The 17,599-nt window shown below is 60.8% G+C and overlaps 1 protein-coding gene and 1 long non-coding RNA gene across 3 annotated transcripts; both read left to right on the plus strand.

The window, feature by feature from the left end:
* The first annotated feature begins 613 nt into the window (after positions 1-613).
* Positions 614-3,269, plus strand: LOC128090425 (uncharacterized). Its single transcript, XR_008210940.1, has 3 exons — positions 614-645; positions 806-1,081; positions 1,154-3,269. It is a non-coding gene; the product is annotated as an uncharacterized LOC128090425 (long non-coding RNA).
* A 1,163-nt stretch (positions 3,270-4,432) lies between these two features.
* Positions 4,433-16,776, plus strand: ZBTB7A (zinc finger and BTB domain containing 7A). Of its 2 annotated transcripts, XM_052702727.1 has the most exons (3): positions 4,433-4,573; positions 13,173-14,380; positions 16,243-16,776. In XM_052702727.1, exons 2-3 carry the CDS (start codon positions 13,188-13,190, stop codon positions 16,688-16,690), a joined length of 1,641 nt encoding a protein of 546 aa, XP_052558687.1. In that variant the 5' UTR covers positions 4,433-4,573; positions 13,173-13,187; the 3' UTR covers positions 16,691-16,776. The 2 variants fall into 2 exon arrangements, with proteins under 2 accessions (XP_052558687.1, XP_052558688.1); XM_052702728.1 differs by lacking the exon at positions 4,433-4,573 and having other exon boundaries at positions 11,506-14,380.
* Positions 16,777-17,599: the final 823 nt, after the last annotated feature.

Raw genomic sequence — 17,599 nt, forward strand, 5'->3', positions numbered from 1 at the left:
TCCTATGGCTCTGTGTCTCTGTCTCATTCTGTTCTCCACGTCTCTGGGATTCTATGATTCCACCACCTCCAGCCCCCAGCAGGGCTCTGGGGCCGCACTGCTGCTGCCCTCGCCACCTTTGCAGCGTCGCACCTCCCCAGGGCTGCAGGCTCCGGATCTCTCCATGCAACCCAAGGCAGCCCTGCACACCACCAGCCCAGCACGCCCACCGTGCTGCCATGTGACGGCCGGGCCGCCCTCCTGCTGTCACCGCGTCTGCCTCTGTCACCATTTCCTGTCCTCCTGCACGCAGCACAGCCGCCCTCCTTCCTTCTCCCCAACCCATCCCAGCCACCAGCGCCGCTTCCTGCAGGGCTCCGCTCCGACCCCGAGCTCTGTGCCCCCTTTAGGAAACGCGGCCAATTCATTCCGCTCTTCTTTTGTTGTTTTCTTTTATTTTCTTTCTTAATTATTGTTGTTTTTATCTCGGAAATGCCTTCAGTGGGGTTAAAACCGTGTGTGCGAGTGTGTGTGATGGGAGGGAGCGCACAGCGGGCTTTGAGGAGCTGCCGTGGGTGCGGGGTCCTCAGTGCTGGGTGGGAGTGGGGCTGGGGGCTGCTTGTGGGGTGGTAGGGCTGCTTGTGGGGTGGTAGAGCTGCTTGTGGGGTGGTAGGGCTGCCTGTGGAGTGGTAGGGCTGCTTATGGGGAGGTAGGGCTGCTTATGGGGAGGTAGGGCTGCTTATGGGGTGGTAGGGCTGCCTGTGGAGTGGTAGGGCTGCTTGTGGGGTTGTAGGGCTGCTTATGGGGTGGTAGGGCTGCTTATGAGGTTGTATGACTGCTTGTGGGGTTGTAGGGTTGCTGATGGGTTCATTGGCCCAGTTATGGGTTTGTAGGGCCATGGATTTGTAGGGCTGCTCATGGGTCTGTAGGGCCATGGGTTTATAGGGCTGGTTATGGGTCTGTGGGGCTGCTCATGGATTTCTGAGGTTGGTTATGGATTTATGGGGTTGGTCATAGTTTTGTAGGACTGCTCATGGGTTTGTAGGGTTGATTATGGCTCTGTGAGGCTACTCATGTGCTTGTAGGGCAATGGGTTTGTAGGGTTGGTCATGGTTTTGTAGGGCCATGGGTTTGTAGGGCTGCTCATGGGCTTGTAGGGCCATGGTTTTGTAAGGCTGGTTATGGGTTTGTAGGGTTGGCTATGGGTCTGTGGGGCTGCTCATGGGTTTCTAAGGTTGGTTATGGATTTATAGGGTTGCTTATAGGTTTGTAGGGCTGCTCATGTGTTTGTAGGGTTGGTTATGGGTCTGCAGGGCTGGTCATGGTTTTGTAGGACTGCTCATGGGTTTGTAGGGTTGGTTATGAGTTTGTAGGGCTGCTCATGTGTTTGTAGGGTTGGTTATGGGTCTGAGAGGCTGCTCATGGACTTGTAGGGCCATGTGTTTGTAGGGCTGGTTATGGGTTTGTAGGGTTGGTTACTGGTCTGTGGGGCTGCTCATGGGCTTGTAGAGCCATGGGTTTGTAGGGCCATCAGTCTGTGGGGTTGGTTGTGGACTTGTAGGCTGGTTGTGAGTTTGTAGGGCTGCTTATGGGTGAGTAGGGTTGGTAATGGATTTGTACAGTTATGGGTATGGGTTTGTAGGGCTGGTCATGGGTTTGTAGGGTTGGTTATGGGTTCGCAGGGCTGCTCTTGGGTTTGTAGGGATGATTATGGGTCTATAGGGTTGGTTATGAGTCTGTGGGGCTGCTCATGGGTCATGGGCTTATAGGGCTGCTCATGGATCTGTGGGGCTGGTTACAGGTCTGTGAGCTGGTTATGGGTTTGTAGGTTGGTTATGGGTCTGTGGGGCTGCTCATAAGTTTACAGAGCCATGTAGGGCCATGGGTTTGTAGGGCTGTTCATGGTCTTACTGATCCAGTCCTGGGTTTATAGGGTTGATCATGGGTTTATCCTCCTGGTTATGGGTTTATAGGTCTGGTTATGGATCTATTGGTCTGGTTATGGGTTTATTGGACACTCATGGATTCATCAGTTGGATCACGGGTTTATTGGTTCAGTTATGGGTTTTATGTTCTGATCACGCGTTCATTGGTCTGGTTATAGGTTTATTGGTCCAGTCGCGGGTTTATCAGGCCAGCTGGGGATGTGTCCATCTGGTTATGGGTTTCGCAGTCTGACGATGGGTTTATGGGTTCAGACACGAATGTGTCGGTCCGGCCGTGGGTTTGTGGGTCTGGTTATGGATCTGTTGGTCCTGGAATGGGTTTATTGCTCCGCTCATGGATTTATAGGTCTGCTTATGGATTTGTTGGTTCAGTCTTGGGTTTATTGGTCCGGATCGGATTTATCCATCTGCTCCTGGATTTATCGAGCCAGTTATGGGTTCATCGGTCTGTTTATGGATTGATCAGTCAGCTCGTGGACCTGTCATGGCTTTGTGGGTCTGGTCGTGGGTTTGTTGGTCCAGTTATGGATTTATCCGGCTGCTTATGGATTTCTTGGTCTGCTTATGGGTCGATCGGTCCAGTTATGGATTCGTAGACCTGGTCATGGGTTTCTTGATCCCGTTATGGGTTTATTGGTCCAGTCACGGATCACAGGTCCAGTTATGGACATACAGGTCTGGTCATGGGTTTATTGGTTTGGTTCTGGATTTATCAGTCCAGTCGTGAGTTTATCAGTTTGGTAATGAAGTTATCGGTCGGGTTATGGATTTACCCATCTGCTCATGGATTTATCGGTGCCATTATAGATTTATAGGTCCAGTCACGGGTTTATAGGTCTGGTTATGGATTTATCACTCCGGTTATGGATTTATGGCTCTGAAGGTGGGGAGTCGGATGACACACAGAACATTAAGGTATTTTTGAGGTTTCTTTCGCTTCAGCGTTGGGTTTTGGAAGGGAAGAGCCCATCGAGCGTTCTGCTGCCACAACTTATTAAAAAACAAAACCGAAAACCAAACACAACAACTCGATATTTTCATCATGGAAAAATAATAATCGTAATAAACGGCACTTCGTATTTGCAGGGTCTTCTGGTTTGTCCCGGTTGGTGTTAACCCTTGGGTGGCTGAGGCAGGGAACCGATCCAACCCCGTCCCATTGGGGTGGATGTGGGCTGAGAGGGAGGCGATGCCATAAATCCCAGTGCTGCACGGATTGCAGAGCCTGGCTGAGCTCTGCTGGGAGCCCCGGGCTGCTCCAGCCTCAGCAGCACTTCAATCAGCCCCAAATTTGGGCAGATAGCTGGAAAACGATTCCGGATCCTGGGAAATAATTGTCTCGAGACCCCGCGCCCCCTCACCGGGTCCCATCACAGTGGGGCCGTGGGGCTGGAGAAGGGGGACCCCCATGTCTTGGCACGGCCCACGGCACCACATGCAGGTGGTTTTGGGATGCCCCCGCCCTGGGGAGGTGTTTGGGGTCACCCCTGGCTGTGCTGTTTTCCGGAGGTGCTGCATGGGGGAAAATGAAAGCAGTGGGTGCTGGTGCGTGGCAGGGCACAGCTGGGGGGGGGGGGCCGGATCCCCCCCTCACCCACGGGTGGGGTTGGGCCCCACAGCCTCTCGGTGCTCACACACAGCGCTGCCTCAGTTTCCCCATCTGCAAAACAGGGGTGAAGGGTGCCGACCCCCCTCTCCACCCCCCACCTCATTAAAAGCTCCCACAGGACCCCCCCCCCCCCTCCAGCCGGATGTGGGCACGGGGGTGGGCGGTGAGCACAGAGTCCTCACTGTGCCGCCCACCCCCAGGAGGAGCAGAGTGGGATTATTTAAGGGAAAAGAAAGTGCTGCCCTGCCGGGGGGGGTGGGTAAAGAGGGGGTTCTATGGGGGGGTCAGCAGCCACTTCTGGCCGTTTCTTCCTATGGCACACGTCTATTTTTAGGGTATGTATGTAAAGATTACGGACGTTTATGTGACATTTCGATATTTTCCCTCTATTTCACTCTCTTCTGTTCAATTTTGCCTCCCCAGGTAACACATGGGGGGGGGGGGGGCACACGGACAGGTGTTTCTGCGGCCGAGCCCGGCGGGCAGCAGGAGCTGTTAACTCTGAAACCTAATGGTGGACCCCCGATAACGTGCCGGGGGGGGGGGGGGGGGTCCCCGCAGGTGCACGTGCGGTTGATCCGTGTCGTCCCCCCCCCCTTTCCTTCCCCCCCGCCTCGTGGGGACCTCCCCTTCCCGCGTGAGGGGGGAGGACGGAGGGGACGCGGGGACGGGACGGATGGGGGGAGAAAGGCGGCGCGGGGTGACGGGCGGGGGGCGGCTGACGGGGACACGCGGCCACACGCGCAGAACGGGGCGGGCGGTGAGGGAACGGCCCCCCCCCACGCGGGGAGGGGAAGAGGGAAGGGGGGGTGTGGGGGGTCCCCGCCCTCAACGCGGGGGCGGCGCGGGGGGCGGCGGGGCGGGCGCGGCCCCTTTAAGAGCGGGGCGGCCCCGGCCGGAGCAGGAAGGAGCCGCATACGGGGCCTCGGCGAGCAGCTCCCGCGGGGCGGCCACAGCCTGCTCCGCCCGCACGGCTCGGCCCGGCCCGGCCCGGCTCGGCGCAGCCCCCTCCGCTCCTCGGACAGCGCGGCACGGCCCGGTACGGGGGGGTGCGGGGGGGGTGGGATAGGGGTGCGTGGGGAGGAAGGGGGGGTTTGGGTTAAGGGAGGGGGTGTGGGGAAGGGGCGTAAATTGGGGCTGGGGGGGGGGGGGGAGCTTTGATACCCCCCCCTCCGTTTCCCCCCCGCTCGGGTGCATACGTTGTACTTGGCCGGGCCGTGCTGGGGGGGGGGGGGGTCGCGGAGGGGGGGGGGAAGGGCCCTGCGGGGTGCGTGTTGGGGAGGGGGTGGGGGGGTGCGCGGCGCGGGGGCTCCTGGGAGTCGTAGTCTTCGCCGCCCCGCCGGGCCGCAGGTGCAGGGGGCGCTCGGACTACAGCTCCCGGCGTGCGCCCCGCGCGCGGCGAGTGGGAGGCGCGGTGATGGGCGGCGGGTGGAGCCAATCGGGACGCGCCCTCCGCCCCTCGAGCCCCGCCCCACGCCGCCGCCCGGGGCCAATGGCGGGCGCGCGGGGTGCGGGGTGGCGGAGGGCAGCGCGGCGCGGCCCGGGCGGGCGGTGGGGGCTGAGCTGAGCGGGGCCGCGCTTCCTCCTCTCCGCAAACCCCCCCGCTCCGCACCCTCAGGCCCGGCCCAGCGGCGGGGCGGGGGCTCGGGGTGAAGCCGGGCCGCGCTCGAAGCCTCTCGGCTCGGAAGAGGCCGCGGGTGGAGGCCGTAGGGCCGGGGCCTCGCCTCGCCGCCCCCCCCTCCCCGCCCCCCCCCCCCACCGCCCGCCCTCCTCCCGGCCTCCATTGGCGCGGCGCAGCCCGGGGAAGGGGTGGGGTCGTGGCGCCCGGCCAAGGCTCCCTGTGGGCCCCGCCGGCCGCGGTGGGAGGGAGGCGGAGGGGAGGGACGGGGGGGCGGTGGGGGCCGCAGGGTGGGGTCCCTCGGGGCCGCCGTGCCGCCCGCCTCCCCGCCGGCTTCCCCCGCTCCGGTCCCCGCGCACCCCAAGGTCGCCGCGGCCCGCCGGGGGGGTTTGGCCGTTAGGCCGCGCCGGCCGGCTTCGGTTTCCTGGGGTTTTTCCATTCGGGTGCCGTCCCCTCCTTCCGCCTCCCTCCGGCGCCCACCTCCCTGCGTTCTGCCCTCGGTTCGTGCGGGGCTGCGGGCCGCCGGCCCGGCTGTGTGCGGGGCTGCGGCTGTGACACCGAGCCGCTGCCGAGGCCTCGATGCTCTGAGCCACCGCCGGGCCTCGAGGCCGAGCCCGGAGCTCCATCACCCTCGTGTAGGGCCGAAGGCTACCGCTGCCTTGTGCGGAAGGAAATCCCGGGCTGGGGGTGCCGGTGGGGCTGCCCGTGCTTTGGATGGAGGAGCTGCTGGGAGAGGCGGCCGGTGCCGGCCGGGCTGCACGGATCTCCCGTCGCTGCCCTCGTTCACGTGCTCAGCCTGCGGTCACTGATGCGGTCCTGCTTCCCACGGGGCACGGCTCAGCTCCTCGCAGTTCAGCTTTGCTGCTGCTCTCAGTTGGCTGCTCTCTGCTTTTCATCATCCCGGCTCTCCGGACCGCAGCTCGTGATGCAAGTGCTTTAGAGACATCTGTACAGGAGGCCTCGGCCCGGAAGGATTTACGGCAGCTGGGAGGTCGTCCCAGCGTTGCAGAAAGGTTGCTGGTGTCGCTTTTGTTGTTACTTCGTTAAAGGAAATGTTGTTGTTTCTCGTGGTCCTGATGGAGAACTGCACTGTCCGGGCAACCGAGGTGGTTTCTCAGGCAGAGGGATGGGCTGGCCTGAGAATTGTGAAGCTTGCTGGAGATAATGCCTTTCAACCACTCTTCCAAAGCAATAAAGTGAGAGAAATGGAGCGGTTCATTAAACAGGAGCCGTTCTCGTTTAATATTCATTGTGGCCCCTGTTCTGGCTTGTCCTGGGGAGGGAGGCAGCGAGGAGGAGCCCAAACGTGGCTGAGATGGTGGGATTTTTCCACCAAGCCTTCAGTGTGTCAGCAGTTTGGGGGGGGTTTGTGGGGCGAGGGCTGAACCCGGTGGTGAATGAAAGTTGCTCTTCGTTGCCCGCCGCTCTGCTGACTCTCATCCTGCCTTTAATTTAATTGTGTTCTTGTCTTTCTGCTCTCCTCGCTGTGTTCTGGCCCTGGGAATGGTGGTCTGTGGCCACACAGGGAACGGGTGCCTGAGTTTCCTCACCTGTGCATGAGACAGAGCCGAAATGCTCAGAGCTGTGGCTTTATCTTGATTAAAACTGACACTCGAGGGCTCTTTCCCAGTCTCGGGATGCTGCGTTTAGTGAAAGAGAAGACTTCTGTGACAATTAGACACCTACTTGTTATCTGGCTTAGCCAAAGCAATAACAGCCGCTCTGAACTCCGCTCTCCACCAGCCCTAACCTCAAGTGGAAGGGACCGGTTTCAATCTGTAATTAAAACCCTTTTGATGAACTCAATTCAAGGAGAGGTAGCGAGTCGCTGTCTGGGCTGCTCTCCCCGTGCCCCTCTCCGCTTGGGAGCAGGGTTGGTTTATGGCTCCGTTCCATACCTGGGGACGATGGGGACGTGGGGCAGAAGGAAATGGGGTCAGCCGTGCCGCTGCTGGAGCACACGGGGTGTTTGGCTGCTGCTCCTCCAGCTCTGGAGCCGTATCATCTTCCCTCTGTGCGTCGTTTCAGTTTCCCTGCCTGGCTCTCGGGGCAGAGCCTGCGTGCAGCTCTCATGGCGCGGCCGCTGTGGGTGCTGGAGGCAACCCTGAGCTGCGGCTCTGTGCTGCGTGAGGGGCTCCGAAAGCCTTTGGTGGGCCGTGGGGAGGCGGCCGGCTGCGTGTGGAAGGGAGCTGGGCGTCCTGACTGGACGCGACAAGGCGTGAGAAACTGGACACGGGCGCGAGCTGCCCTGCGCTGCGGGTGGGAGCCAAGGGCGCGTTGGTGAGATGCGCTGCAGATCCCCGGGCACGGCGGCTTCGCTTTGAGGCCCTGCCCCTTAAAAATGCACGGAGGCGTGCGGTGCTGGGGGGCGCAGCCCTCTGCCAGCGGGTTCCCTCACGGCAGCGCCCATAGCAGAACTGCTCCTGCTGTGGGCTCAGGGCACGGCTCCCCGCTGCCGAGCAGCTGGGATGTTCACCTGCTGCCCCCCTGCCGCCACCTGAAGTCCTCTCCACCGTCGCCCCCCAGCGCTGCACTGCACACATCCTGCTGCCAAACTCGAGCTGTGCACTGAGGAGCGCTCCTTATTTCCCCCCTACAGATTTCCCATTGGCAAACTGCAAAGCATCGAGTCCATCTCCGGGCTGTTTTGTGCCCTGTTTGGTTTGTTTGCTCAATGCTTCCCCAGCACAGAGCTGGGCCGGTGCCGAGCGTGGGCTTGTAGCTACAGGTCGTGGCTCCAGCAGCCTCGTGCCCCAACAGGCAGCCGTGTGTGCATGGTACCAGCACGGCGTTCCTCCCTCCGAACCCACGCTGCCCTCTCGTGTGCCGAGGGAAGGAGCACAGCGCCATGGAACGCATTGGAACAGGTTGCCCAAGGAGGCTGTGGATGCCCCAGCCCTGCAGGCATTCAGGGCCAGGCTGGATGTGGCTCTGGGCAGCCTGGGCTGCTGGTTGGTGACCTGCACACAGCAGGGGGGTTAAAACTTGGGGATCTTTGAGGTCCTTTTCAACCCAGGCCTTTCTGTGGTTCTGTGACAGGGGGCTGGGACTGTGAGCATTGCAGCACTGCAGAGGTGCTCTGTTCCTTTGCATGCCTCGTCCCTCAGCAGGGCTTAATGCTGGCGGATGTTTCGGTTCTTTTTTTCGGGGCTGAAGAATTGCCCATGTGTTCCCCAGCACCCCCAGCTTGGTGGGGCTCCTGAGCTCACAGAGCAACCTTCCCCTCCCCGTGTCGCCCAGCACTTCCAGGAGCAGCTGCTTCTTTGGGCAGCACTGAAACCAACTCCGCTTTCGTGTTTTGTTTTATTTTTTCCCCTCTTTGAACACCCGATGCTGTCAGGTCCTCCCCAGCAGCGGGGCTGAGGATCTCTCGAAACCCCCCTGTGGTTTTGCAGGGAGCTGACGTGTTGCTGGATGGCAGCAGCAGAGCTCTGTGGGAGAAAACCCATCGTGTGGGCACGCTCAGCTTTGGCTTTTAGAGAGCTGGGCTCGGCAGCACAGCAAGCAGCTTGCATTAATGCAGGCTGCACGGCCTTCCTGACCCTGTAAGCTGTGCTCTGGTGTTTTCAGGCAATGGAGGGCAGCGTGTGTGGGCTGCAGCAGGGAGGACCAGAGCCGTCTGCGTGCCCACAGGGCCGCAGCCTTGGTGGTGGGGCTGGGGGTGGTGGGTGGGTGTGGGCTCAGGGCAGGAGCTGTGGTTACGTGGGGCTCCAGACCTGCTCTGGCGGATGCTCTGTCCCATATCAGTGCAGCGTTACAGCAGTGCAGGTGATGGAGGCTTTCAGCACGGAATCCCAGGAGCGTGGCGTGGTTTGGGTTGGAAGAAGGAACCTTAAAGCCCACTCCGTCCCAATGCTGGGTGCTGTGACCACCTCTCGAACCCATTCCTACAGTGGCTTCAGTGGAGGCACATTCCTGCTGGATTAAATACGGTCTCTGATGACAAAGGAGAAAATTGGCAAGGAGGTCTGGGTGGAGCAACCAGTTGAAGCTAACCTTGCAACATAGGAGAAGCGTTAACATGGCCTCGTTGTGGCTGTCAGTGGTGCAAATGGCCGCGTGCTGTGCGAATGGGGCCTGGTGTGGGGCTGGTCGGAGCCCCATAAGCCTGGGGGCACCCAGTGATGGGCAGCAGCCCCCGCTGTGTCCTCGGTGCTCTGGGATGGGGCACCCGCTGCTCTGTGCAGTGCCAGCACCTCACCGCCCTCCGAGCAAAGGGTTCCCCGGTGACATCAGCCCCAAATCTCCTCTTGTTTGGGATCCTAAGAGGTGCTGAGCCATTTTCCCCTGCTGAAGCACTGGGCTGTGCCACGGTGGCTCTGTGCTGCTGTGGCTTTTCCTGTTCTGGTTCTGCTGCTGTCGTGCTGTGGGTTGGGCTGGAGGTGCTGAGTGGGACGGCGCGGCCCCATCCTCACAGGCGCTCACCCTTCCCATGCTCATGTGACAGAAGAACCCATTCCTTCTGGGGATCACATGGCAAGTGCTTTGATCCTGGAGTTTTGGGGGAGAGCAGGAAGCCTTTTCTTCTGTGGCAGCATCCCTTATGGCCTCCTGGAGGACTCCCAGCCTGAGACGTGGCCGTGGCAGCGCCCAGCTCCAAGCACAGCGCATCGCATCCATCTCCCACTGCTCCTTCTGGCACTGCTGGTTTGGAGCCCTGCTCCATGCAGGCTGACGACGTGGGGTTCTGCTGCTCTTCTCCCCGCGGTGAGAGCTGGGAGTGTCGAGTTGTACAACGATTATACACGGCTCTGTTGGGTTTGCCTGAGGTGCAGGGGTTGCTGAATCACACCCCAAACCTGTCTGTCCGGGAGTGGCGAGGCACTGCGTGTGTCACCTGCGCGGCTCACTGCTGGTGGTCGCACACCCACAGCACCCAAACAAGGTGCACTGTTGGGGTTTCTGCATCCCCAGGGGTTGATGCAGCTCCTCCAGGCCCAGTTAATGCTCCGAAGGTATCGGCCCTCTGAGCGAGCACAGGATGCAGCCGCTCTCGGCTAGGAAATGGCTGACAGGGGGGGCTGCCCTGCGCTCAGCCCACGGGGAGCAGCTCCCAGCATCGCACGGGGAGTCCTTCCACCAGGAATGAGAACTCAGCTTCTCTGCTGTTGGTGGCTGGGAAGGTTCTCCCGATGCTCACCGAGGCTCTGAGTTCCATCCCTTTCGCTCAGCACGAGGTCGTGGGATGCGGCTCCGTGCCGAGGGATCCGTGGGGTTCGGGGGCAGTTCCCCGTGCAGGTGTGGAGCAGGGCTGTGCTGGGGCTTCCCCTGCAGGCAGGAGGGAGAGGCAAACCTCCCCGGCAGGTTGGACCTGGCAGCAGTGAGGGCAGTCCTGGCTGCTTTGCCTACCTGGTGCGGGTGTGAGTTGGAGCCGTGGAAATGGAGGCGGTTGTCGCTGTAGCTGGGCGGTGGGGCGCAGCAGCTGGCTTGGTTTTGACATCGGGGCACGGGGTGTTGGAGCGGGGAGACCCCGAAGCTCTGCTCTGGGTGGACCTGCTGGAAGGGGTGCTGTGAAAGCAGGGCTGAGGGGAGGCTGGTTGGCTTTGTGCTGCTGTGTGATTTGGGAGCTGATGGAACCCACCGTCACCGTGTTCGGCTCCTGAGATGATCTGTCCATTAAAACTGCGGTGATGAGACCCCGTGGAGAGCCAGGGTGCTGGGGAATGAGGGCAGCCGCCTTCGGAAGGGGCCGGGGGGGGCAGGGGGTGTCTGGCAGCAGCACACAGGGGCAGATTGTCCGTGCAGAGCCCTGTGTGGGACGCTGCTCTGATCTCTGCACATCAATGGCTGCGTGATCTCTGTCTGTCACGCGTCTCTTCCTGTGCTCTGCCCCAGACGTGCTGCCCGGGTGGGATAGAAGGGATTTCTTGTTGCAGGACTGAAATAGGGGCATTGAGTCGGGTGGGGAGTAAGAGGGCAAAAAAGCATCAGCACCCTTTTGCATGATAACCACACGTTTGTTCCTGTCCGAGCGCAGGGTCTTCGCCTCAGAGCACGCATCTGCTTGGCAGGTCCACATAATTTGGATAGTTTGGCTCTAAACCGCCGACAGCGCATTCCTGCTCGGGAGCAGCAGAATTTTAATGGCACCGTGGAGGAGCTGCAGCAGCCTTCACCCCCCCGGCGGGCACAGCCCTGCTCTGTGCCCACCCCCCCTTCCCAGGCTCCGTGCTGGAGGCTGCGGGATGCTCTGCCTGCAGGTCTGCCCTCGTGGCTGTGAGGAGGAGAGGGCAGCCGGGGTGATGGCTCCCGGAGTGTGCATGGAGAGACAAGGGCTGGCATTGTGTGACCCATAATAGGGGTGAGCTGTTCATAGAGGGGGAAAAATGCTCATTGGTGGTGAGGGAGAGGGTGATATTTGGGCCTTGGGCAGCAAACCGCTGCCTCTTTTTATTTTGTTCTTTAATAGCAACATTATTGTAGTAATCCTCTCCTGGCACACAGCAGCACTTGGAGGATGCTGCGATTTGTGGCACGGCGTTGTGCCCCACGTGGGTGCACGGCTGTTGTTCTGCCAGCATGTTGGGCTCTGGGTGCAGCGCAGCCCCATCCTTGGGTCACAGCCCTGCTGGGGAGCTTGGAGGAGAGCTCTGGCATTGCTGCACTGCACCTCTGCGCAACGGCCGTATTTCAGGCTGGCAGTTCCCCATTGGGTTGCACAGGAGGGCGCAGCGCTGGCAGCCGAAGCGCGGCCGCTTTGGGGTGAAATGTGGCACCAGAGACACACAGTCTGGGACAGCAGCGCTCTGTGTGGGGCCGAGGGGGAGGAAGGAGCTGCCTGGAGGTGGAGGGCAGGGGCTGGAGCTCCCCGCCGTGGTTCTGGTCTTGCCCATGGGGCGCTCGTTGGTCACCGCTCCGTCACCTCTCCGTGTGTCACCCAACGCTGTCGGGCCCTGAGCACCGCCTCACTGTGCCTCGTGCCCAGCACTGCCTTCAGCTGTGGTGGATTTTGGTTGTGGAAAGGCGGAAGGTCCCACGTCACGTCACACATCCTCGGGTCAGCGTCCTCAGAAAGGAGCAGGGTGGAGTTTATAGTGCTGCCGGGGGAGGGGGGGGGGGGCTCCAGCCAGGCTGGCTGCGTTGCCCCCTCCCCATCTCAGCCATCGCATCGCTCCGGCCGCAGGCGGGCACACAAAGGCTGTGTTGTGTGAGCAGAATGAGCAGCGATTTCCCCTGCCAGCCCTGGGCGGTCGCGTGACCCCACAGCCGTTCCCACACCGTCCGCCCGCTCCTCCCAACCCCCTGCCCAGCACGGGGGTCACCTCCCCAGCACAGCCCCCTGCCCCGCTCCCCTTGTGTCCCCACAGCTGGCCGCTGCCACCCCGAAGCCCAAATTCTCCTTGGAGGTGGAGGGACCCCTCTGAAGCCTGCGGTCTGGAGGGGAAGGGGTACAGAAGCGCCAGGGGCTCCCATTGCAGCTCAGAGCCCTGGTGGCTGAGGTTCGGGGTTCCACCTGGACGCCCTGTAGCTCTGGGGTCGGGGCACCTCTCCCCAAAGTGCCCTCAGCCCCTGGGTGGCTGTTCCCCCTCCAAACCGACGCCTCTCCTTCTGGATAACCCGCAAATCGCAGGCTGTGAGTTCGAATCCCACTGCAGAAGCTCCTTTCTCCTTCGGATCAATAAAGTTCTTTAAAAACCACCTTGGTGAGGAGCTTCTCAGGACTCCTGCAGTGTGCGTGTTGGGCAGCGGGCTGGGGAGCAGCGCTGCACCCATTTTACAGAGCCAGAGGGTGCGAGACGTTGGGTCGGCAGGGTCGGCTCCTGCTGTTGGGCTGCGTCGTGCCTCACCTTGGGGTGATGGAGAGCATCCCTTGGGGAGCAGCCTGCTGCTGGGCGTGCTCTGGGTTCTTCAGCCGCTGGAGGGGTCGGGTGCTGAATGTGGGCACGGTTTAACGGGCAAACGGTGGTGGTTGGACTGAATGAGCATGGATGAATGACGATGCTACGATCCTACAAACGGAGCGGATCCGTTTCCTCGGTGTTGGAGCACCTGTGAGTCATTGCCTTTCTTCTCTCCGCAGCCTTTCGCATCCACGATGGCGGGCGGCGTGGACGGCCCCATAGGGATCCCATTCCCCGATCACAGCAGCGACATCCTCAGCAGTCTGAACGAGCAGCGAAACAACGGGCTGCTGTGCGACGTGGTCATCTTGGTGGAAGGCCAGGAGTTCCCCACCCACCGCTCCGTCCTGGCGGCCTGCAGCCAGTACTTTAAGAAGCTCTTCACCTCAGGGTTAGTGGTGGACCAGCAAAACGTGTATGAGATTGACTTTGTGAGCGCCGACGCCTTGTCGGCTCTGCTGGAGTTCGCCTACACCGCGACCCTTACAGTCAGCACTTCCAACGTCAACGACATCCTCAACGCCGCCAAACTGCTGGAGATCCCGGCGGTGAGGGATGTTTGCACGGATCTCCTGGACAGGAAGATTCTGGCCAAAAATGACCAGATGGATATAGTAGATCAAATTGATCAAAGGAACCATCTCAGAGCAAAAGAGTACCTGGAGTTCTTCCAGAGCAACCCCGTCAACGGCCACCAAGGCAGCTTTCCGTGGACCAACCCGGAGTTGAGAGACCTTCAGAGACTCAACTTCCGAGGCCAAGAGGACGAGGAGGAGACGGACTGCAACGGCTTGGACTTCTATTCGCAAGCCTCCCTCAACGAAAGACCAAAGGCGAATGACTGTGATCCCGACAGCAACTCGGCCATGTGGCTGGACAGAGAGGAGGAGGAGGCGGCGGCCGCCCCTGGCTCCTTGTTCTCACCTTCTCAGAACGGACATTACAGCGGCCGAAGCCTGGGCACGCCAGGAGAAGAGGAGGTGGCTCCCGGGGCCGCCCTGGACCAGCAGGACGCCGGCGACTCCCCCAGCTTCGTCCCCACCGGAGCGGAGACGGAGGATGATGGCAGGGATGTGGACGGGTTGGCTGCCAGCGTGCTGCAGCAGGTGATCAGCTCGGTGGGGAGGCAGCAGCTCGGGGACGACGAGCGCAAGGACGACGACGGAGTCGTGGATTATTACTTGAAATACTTTGGCAGTTCGAACGAGAGCGACGTGTATCCGTCCTGGTCCCAAAAGGTGGAGAAGAAGATCAGGGCAAAAGCATTCCAAAAGTGCCCCATCTGTGCTAAAGTGATCCAGGGGGCTGGCAAGCTGCCGCGCCACATCCGCACCCACACCGGCGAGAAGCCCTACGAGTGCAACATCTGCAACGTGCGCTTCACCAGGTAAGGGAGAGCGGTGCGTGCGGTGATGCCATGCTTGCGTCGCGGCAGGAAGGCGTTCAGAGGCGCCTCCATCTCACGATGGAAACGTCGGTGGCCTCGCCGGGTGCTTGGGGATGGGTTTGTGCCCACCTGGCTCCAAACAAACCCCACAGCTCCTCGGGCGCCGCTTGCAGCCAGCAACCAACCTGCTGTGGGATCGCTGGGTCGTGGGCTGTGGTCGGGGTTCCTCTGGGTCGCCCCGGCCTTCCAGCACGTCCTCTTTCCATTCCTCACGTCCTCCATCGCCGGCCGAGGGCGGGGGTTCCGCGCCGTGCCAGGAGATGCGTGGGCTGCAGTAGGAGCCGCCAAATGGCCCAGCCTGCTCCGCTCCGCTCCTCTCTCCTCTGCTCTGCTCTGCTCTGCTTGCTGCTCACCTCCTCAACGCCTGGGCAGGACTGAGCTGCTTCCCAGCAGTGCGGGCCATTCCCAGCCCTGCAGACATCGCGGGCCGGAGCGGGTGACAGCAGGACGCGGGGCTGCTCTGTGAGCCTTCCACCTGCCAGCCTTGTCCCCTCTGCACCCTGAGAGCCATGCGGGGCCGCACCCGGGCGGCCGGGGACCCACGTTTGATAGCTGAGGAATGCAGATAATGCCGGGGCGGGATGCCAGCCCTGCAGCACGGCTCACTGCCCTGCCAACCACCGCCGCCCTGCCCACGGCGGGGGGGCCGGGGGCTGCCTGCACTTTGTGTGCCCGCACCCAGGTTCCGGCTGCCACACCTGAGCAGTTCAAGGTCCTCGCGTTCCCCCCCTCCTCCCCACCCCCTGGGTTGTGGCCTCATGGAAGTGCCACAGAGCACAGGCTGGCACGGGGGGGGGGGGGGGGCTGTGCCATGGGACGGGTTGGGGTTCGTTTGGTGGCGGGGGGTTTTGAGGAGCCGATGGCATCGCTGCTGCAATTCTGTGTGCTGCCTTCACCCCTCTGCCTTCATCCCGCTGCCCTCACCTCCATCATCCTTCTACCTTCCCCCTACTACCTTCCCCATCGTGTCTTCACCCTTCCACCGCCCTCCCTGCTGCCCACCAACTCGCAGGAGGCATTGGTTCATTGCAAGCAGAGATGCGGGTGGAAGCTGTGCCTTCACCCCAGCCTGAACGTGGCCATAACGCATCGGGGCCCTGCTGGTTTCAAGCTAAAATACGCCCTCCTGCACTGCCTCCAGCTTGTGGGAGGCTGCGTTTGGCCACACAGAGCCCCAGTGGGCGCAGTCTGAGGCAGCCAAGCCTGAACATCTGGATTTCCCTTCCAGTGTTGCTCTTCTCCCCTCTCCGTTCATCCTTCTCTGTCACAGTTTGCCTGCTGCAAACCCCCTCCTGCCCTTCATGGCCCGGGGCTGTGCTGGGAGCCGTGAGCCCTGGCGTGGGGCAGAGGTGCAGGGATGGGGGGATGGAGCTGTGCCCGCTGGGTGGGGAGGGATCTCCCACAGCTTTGTGCTGATTTTTGCTTGCTTTGCTTCCTGGTTCCTCTGTGCCCGGATGGGGAGGAGCCGCTCCGCTGATCTTTCAGGAAGGGTTTGATCAGAATTCAACTCGGAAAACCGCGTTGTTTGCTCTCAGCCTGGCCCGACTTCCCAGCTCCCTTTGGGAGCCTCAGGAGGACCGGCTGCATCCTCGAGGTTTCCATCCCTCCCTCCGTGCCAGGACGCCTCCTGGCCCTGCAGAGCCCTCCGGCTCAGGGGGGGCTTCATGCCGACCCCCGCTTTGCTCGCTGCCCGCTTTCCTCTGGGAAGAAGCCGAGTCCTGGCCTCGTGACGGTGAGGATGAGGATGAGGAGGAAGGCGTCCCCATCCCGCTGACCGCCCCGTGTCCTTTCTCTCCACGCAGGCAGGACAAGCTGAAGGTCCACATGCGGAAACACACGGGGGAGAAGCCCTACTTGTGCCAGCAGTGCGGAGCCGCGTTCGCTCACAACTACGACTTGAAGAACCACATGCGCGTGCACACCGGCCTGCGGCCCTACCAGTGCGACAGCTGCTTCAAGACTTTCGTCCGCTCTGACCACTTGCACAGGCACCTTAAAAAGGATGGCTGCAACGGCATCCCGTCCCGGAGGGGCCGACGGCCGCGGGTGAGAGATGCCGGGGGGCTGCCCACCCCTACGGGGAACCCCGAGGATGGAGGATTTCAAGGAGGTGGGGAGAGTCAGGAATCAGAGGACACCGTGCAGGGGAACGGCCAAGAGCAGCACTTTGAGGATAGTTCGACTACCGAAGCGTCGGGATTGAATGTAGCAGGAGGGTCGGCCGAGGGCAGCGCGCCAGGACTCTCCTAAACCAAAAACAAAACAAAACAAAACAAAACCAAACCCAACCAACCGACAAACCACCACAAACAACAACAAGAGAGGTGTCACAAAACCTAGTTAGTACTTTTTCCTCCAATTTTCTCTTTCGAGGTGTTTCTCTCTCCGTTTCCCCTCCCTTCCTTCCATTCCCCCCCCGGTTCCCCTCCACCTTCCCCCCCCCTTTTTTTTTTTGTTTTGTTTTTATTTTTTAAAGGAAAAAAGAAGCAAAAATAGGTCTGTCGACGACGTTCCCAATCTCCCCATGGCAGGCAGGGCTCCCCCAGTGCTGGTGGGACGGGCAGGCGGGGCGGGGATGGAGAGCGCATGGAAAGGAGCTTCCATGTAAAACCCAAAGCTTTATTTTGTGTCCGAATACACGTTAAAAAAAAAAAGAAAAAACAACGAAAAAAAAACAACAAAAAAAAAACACAAAAAAAAATCCGAGAGAAAAGACAAAAAAAAAAAAAAAAAAACCAACAAAAAAAACAAAGCGGCGAAACAAAATATATATATATATATTATTTCAGAGAGATATCTATTTAAAAAGAAAAAAAAAAAGAGGAAAACAAGCAAAAAAGAGACGTTTTAAAAAAGAAAGAAAAAAAGAAAAAAAAAAAAAGGCCAAGAGTGGAAAGGGGGCTTTTAGTTGGGGGGGGGGGGGGGGGGAGGGGTGCACGCGGTGCCTCGAGGGGCCGGCAGGGAGCGGCCCACCTAAAGCCCCCCCCCCCCCCAGCCCCCCAACCCCCCGCTCTGCCTGCAGGGCTGTCGGGAGCTGTTGGGGTGCAGCGTGGGGTTGGGGGCGGTTTGGTGTCGGGACGCCGTGCTGCAGCTCCGCGGAGCCTTGGGACGGATGCGTTTTGCACGGGGATCTCACGGCGCGGCCCCGAACCCCGAGGG

This window comes from Tympanuchus pallidicinctus, unplaced genomic scaffold (genome assembly GCF_026119805.1).
Source record: "Tympanuchus pallidicinctus isolate F22 unplaced genomic scaffold, pur_lepc_1.0 scaffold46, whole genome shotgun sequence".
Classification (NCBI taxonomy): domain Eukaryota; kingdom Metazoa; phylum Chordata; class Aves; order Galliformes; family Phasianidae; genus Tympanuchus; species Tympanuchus pallidicinctus.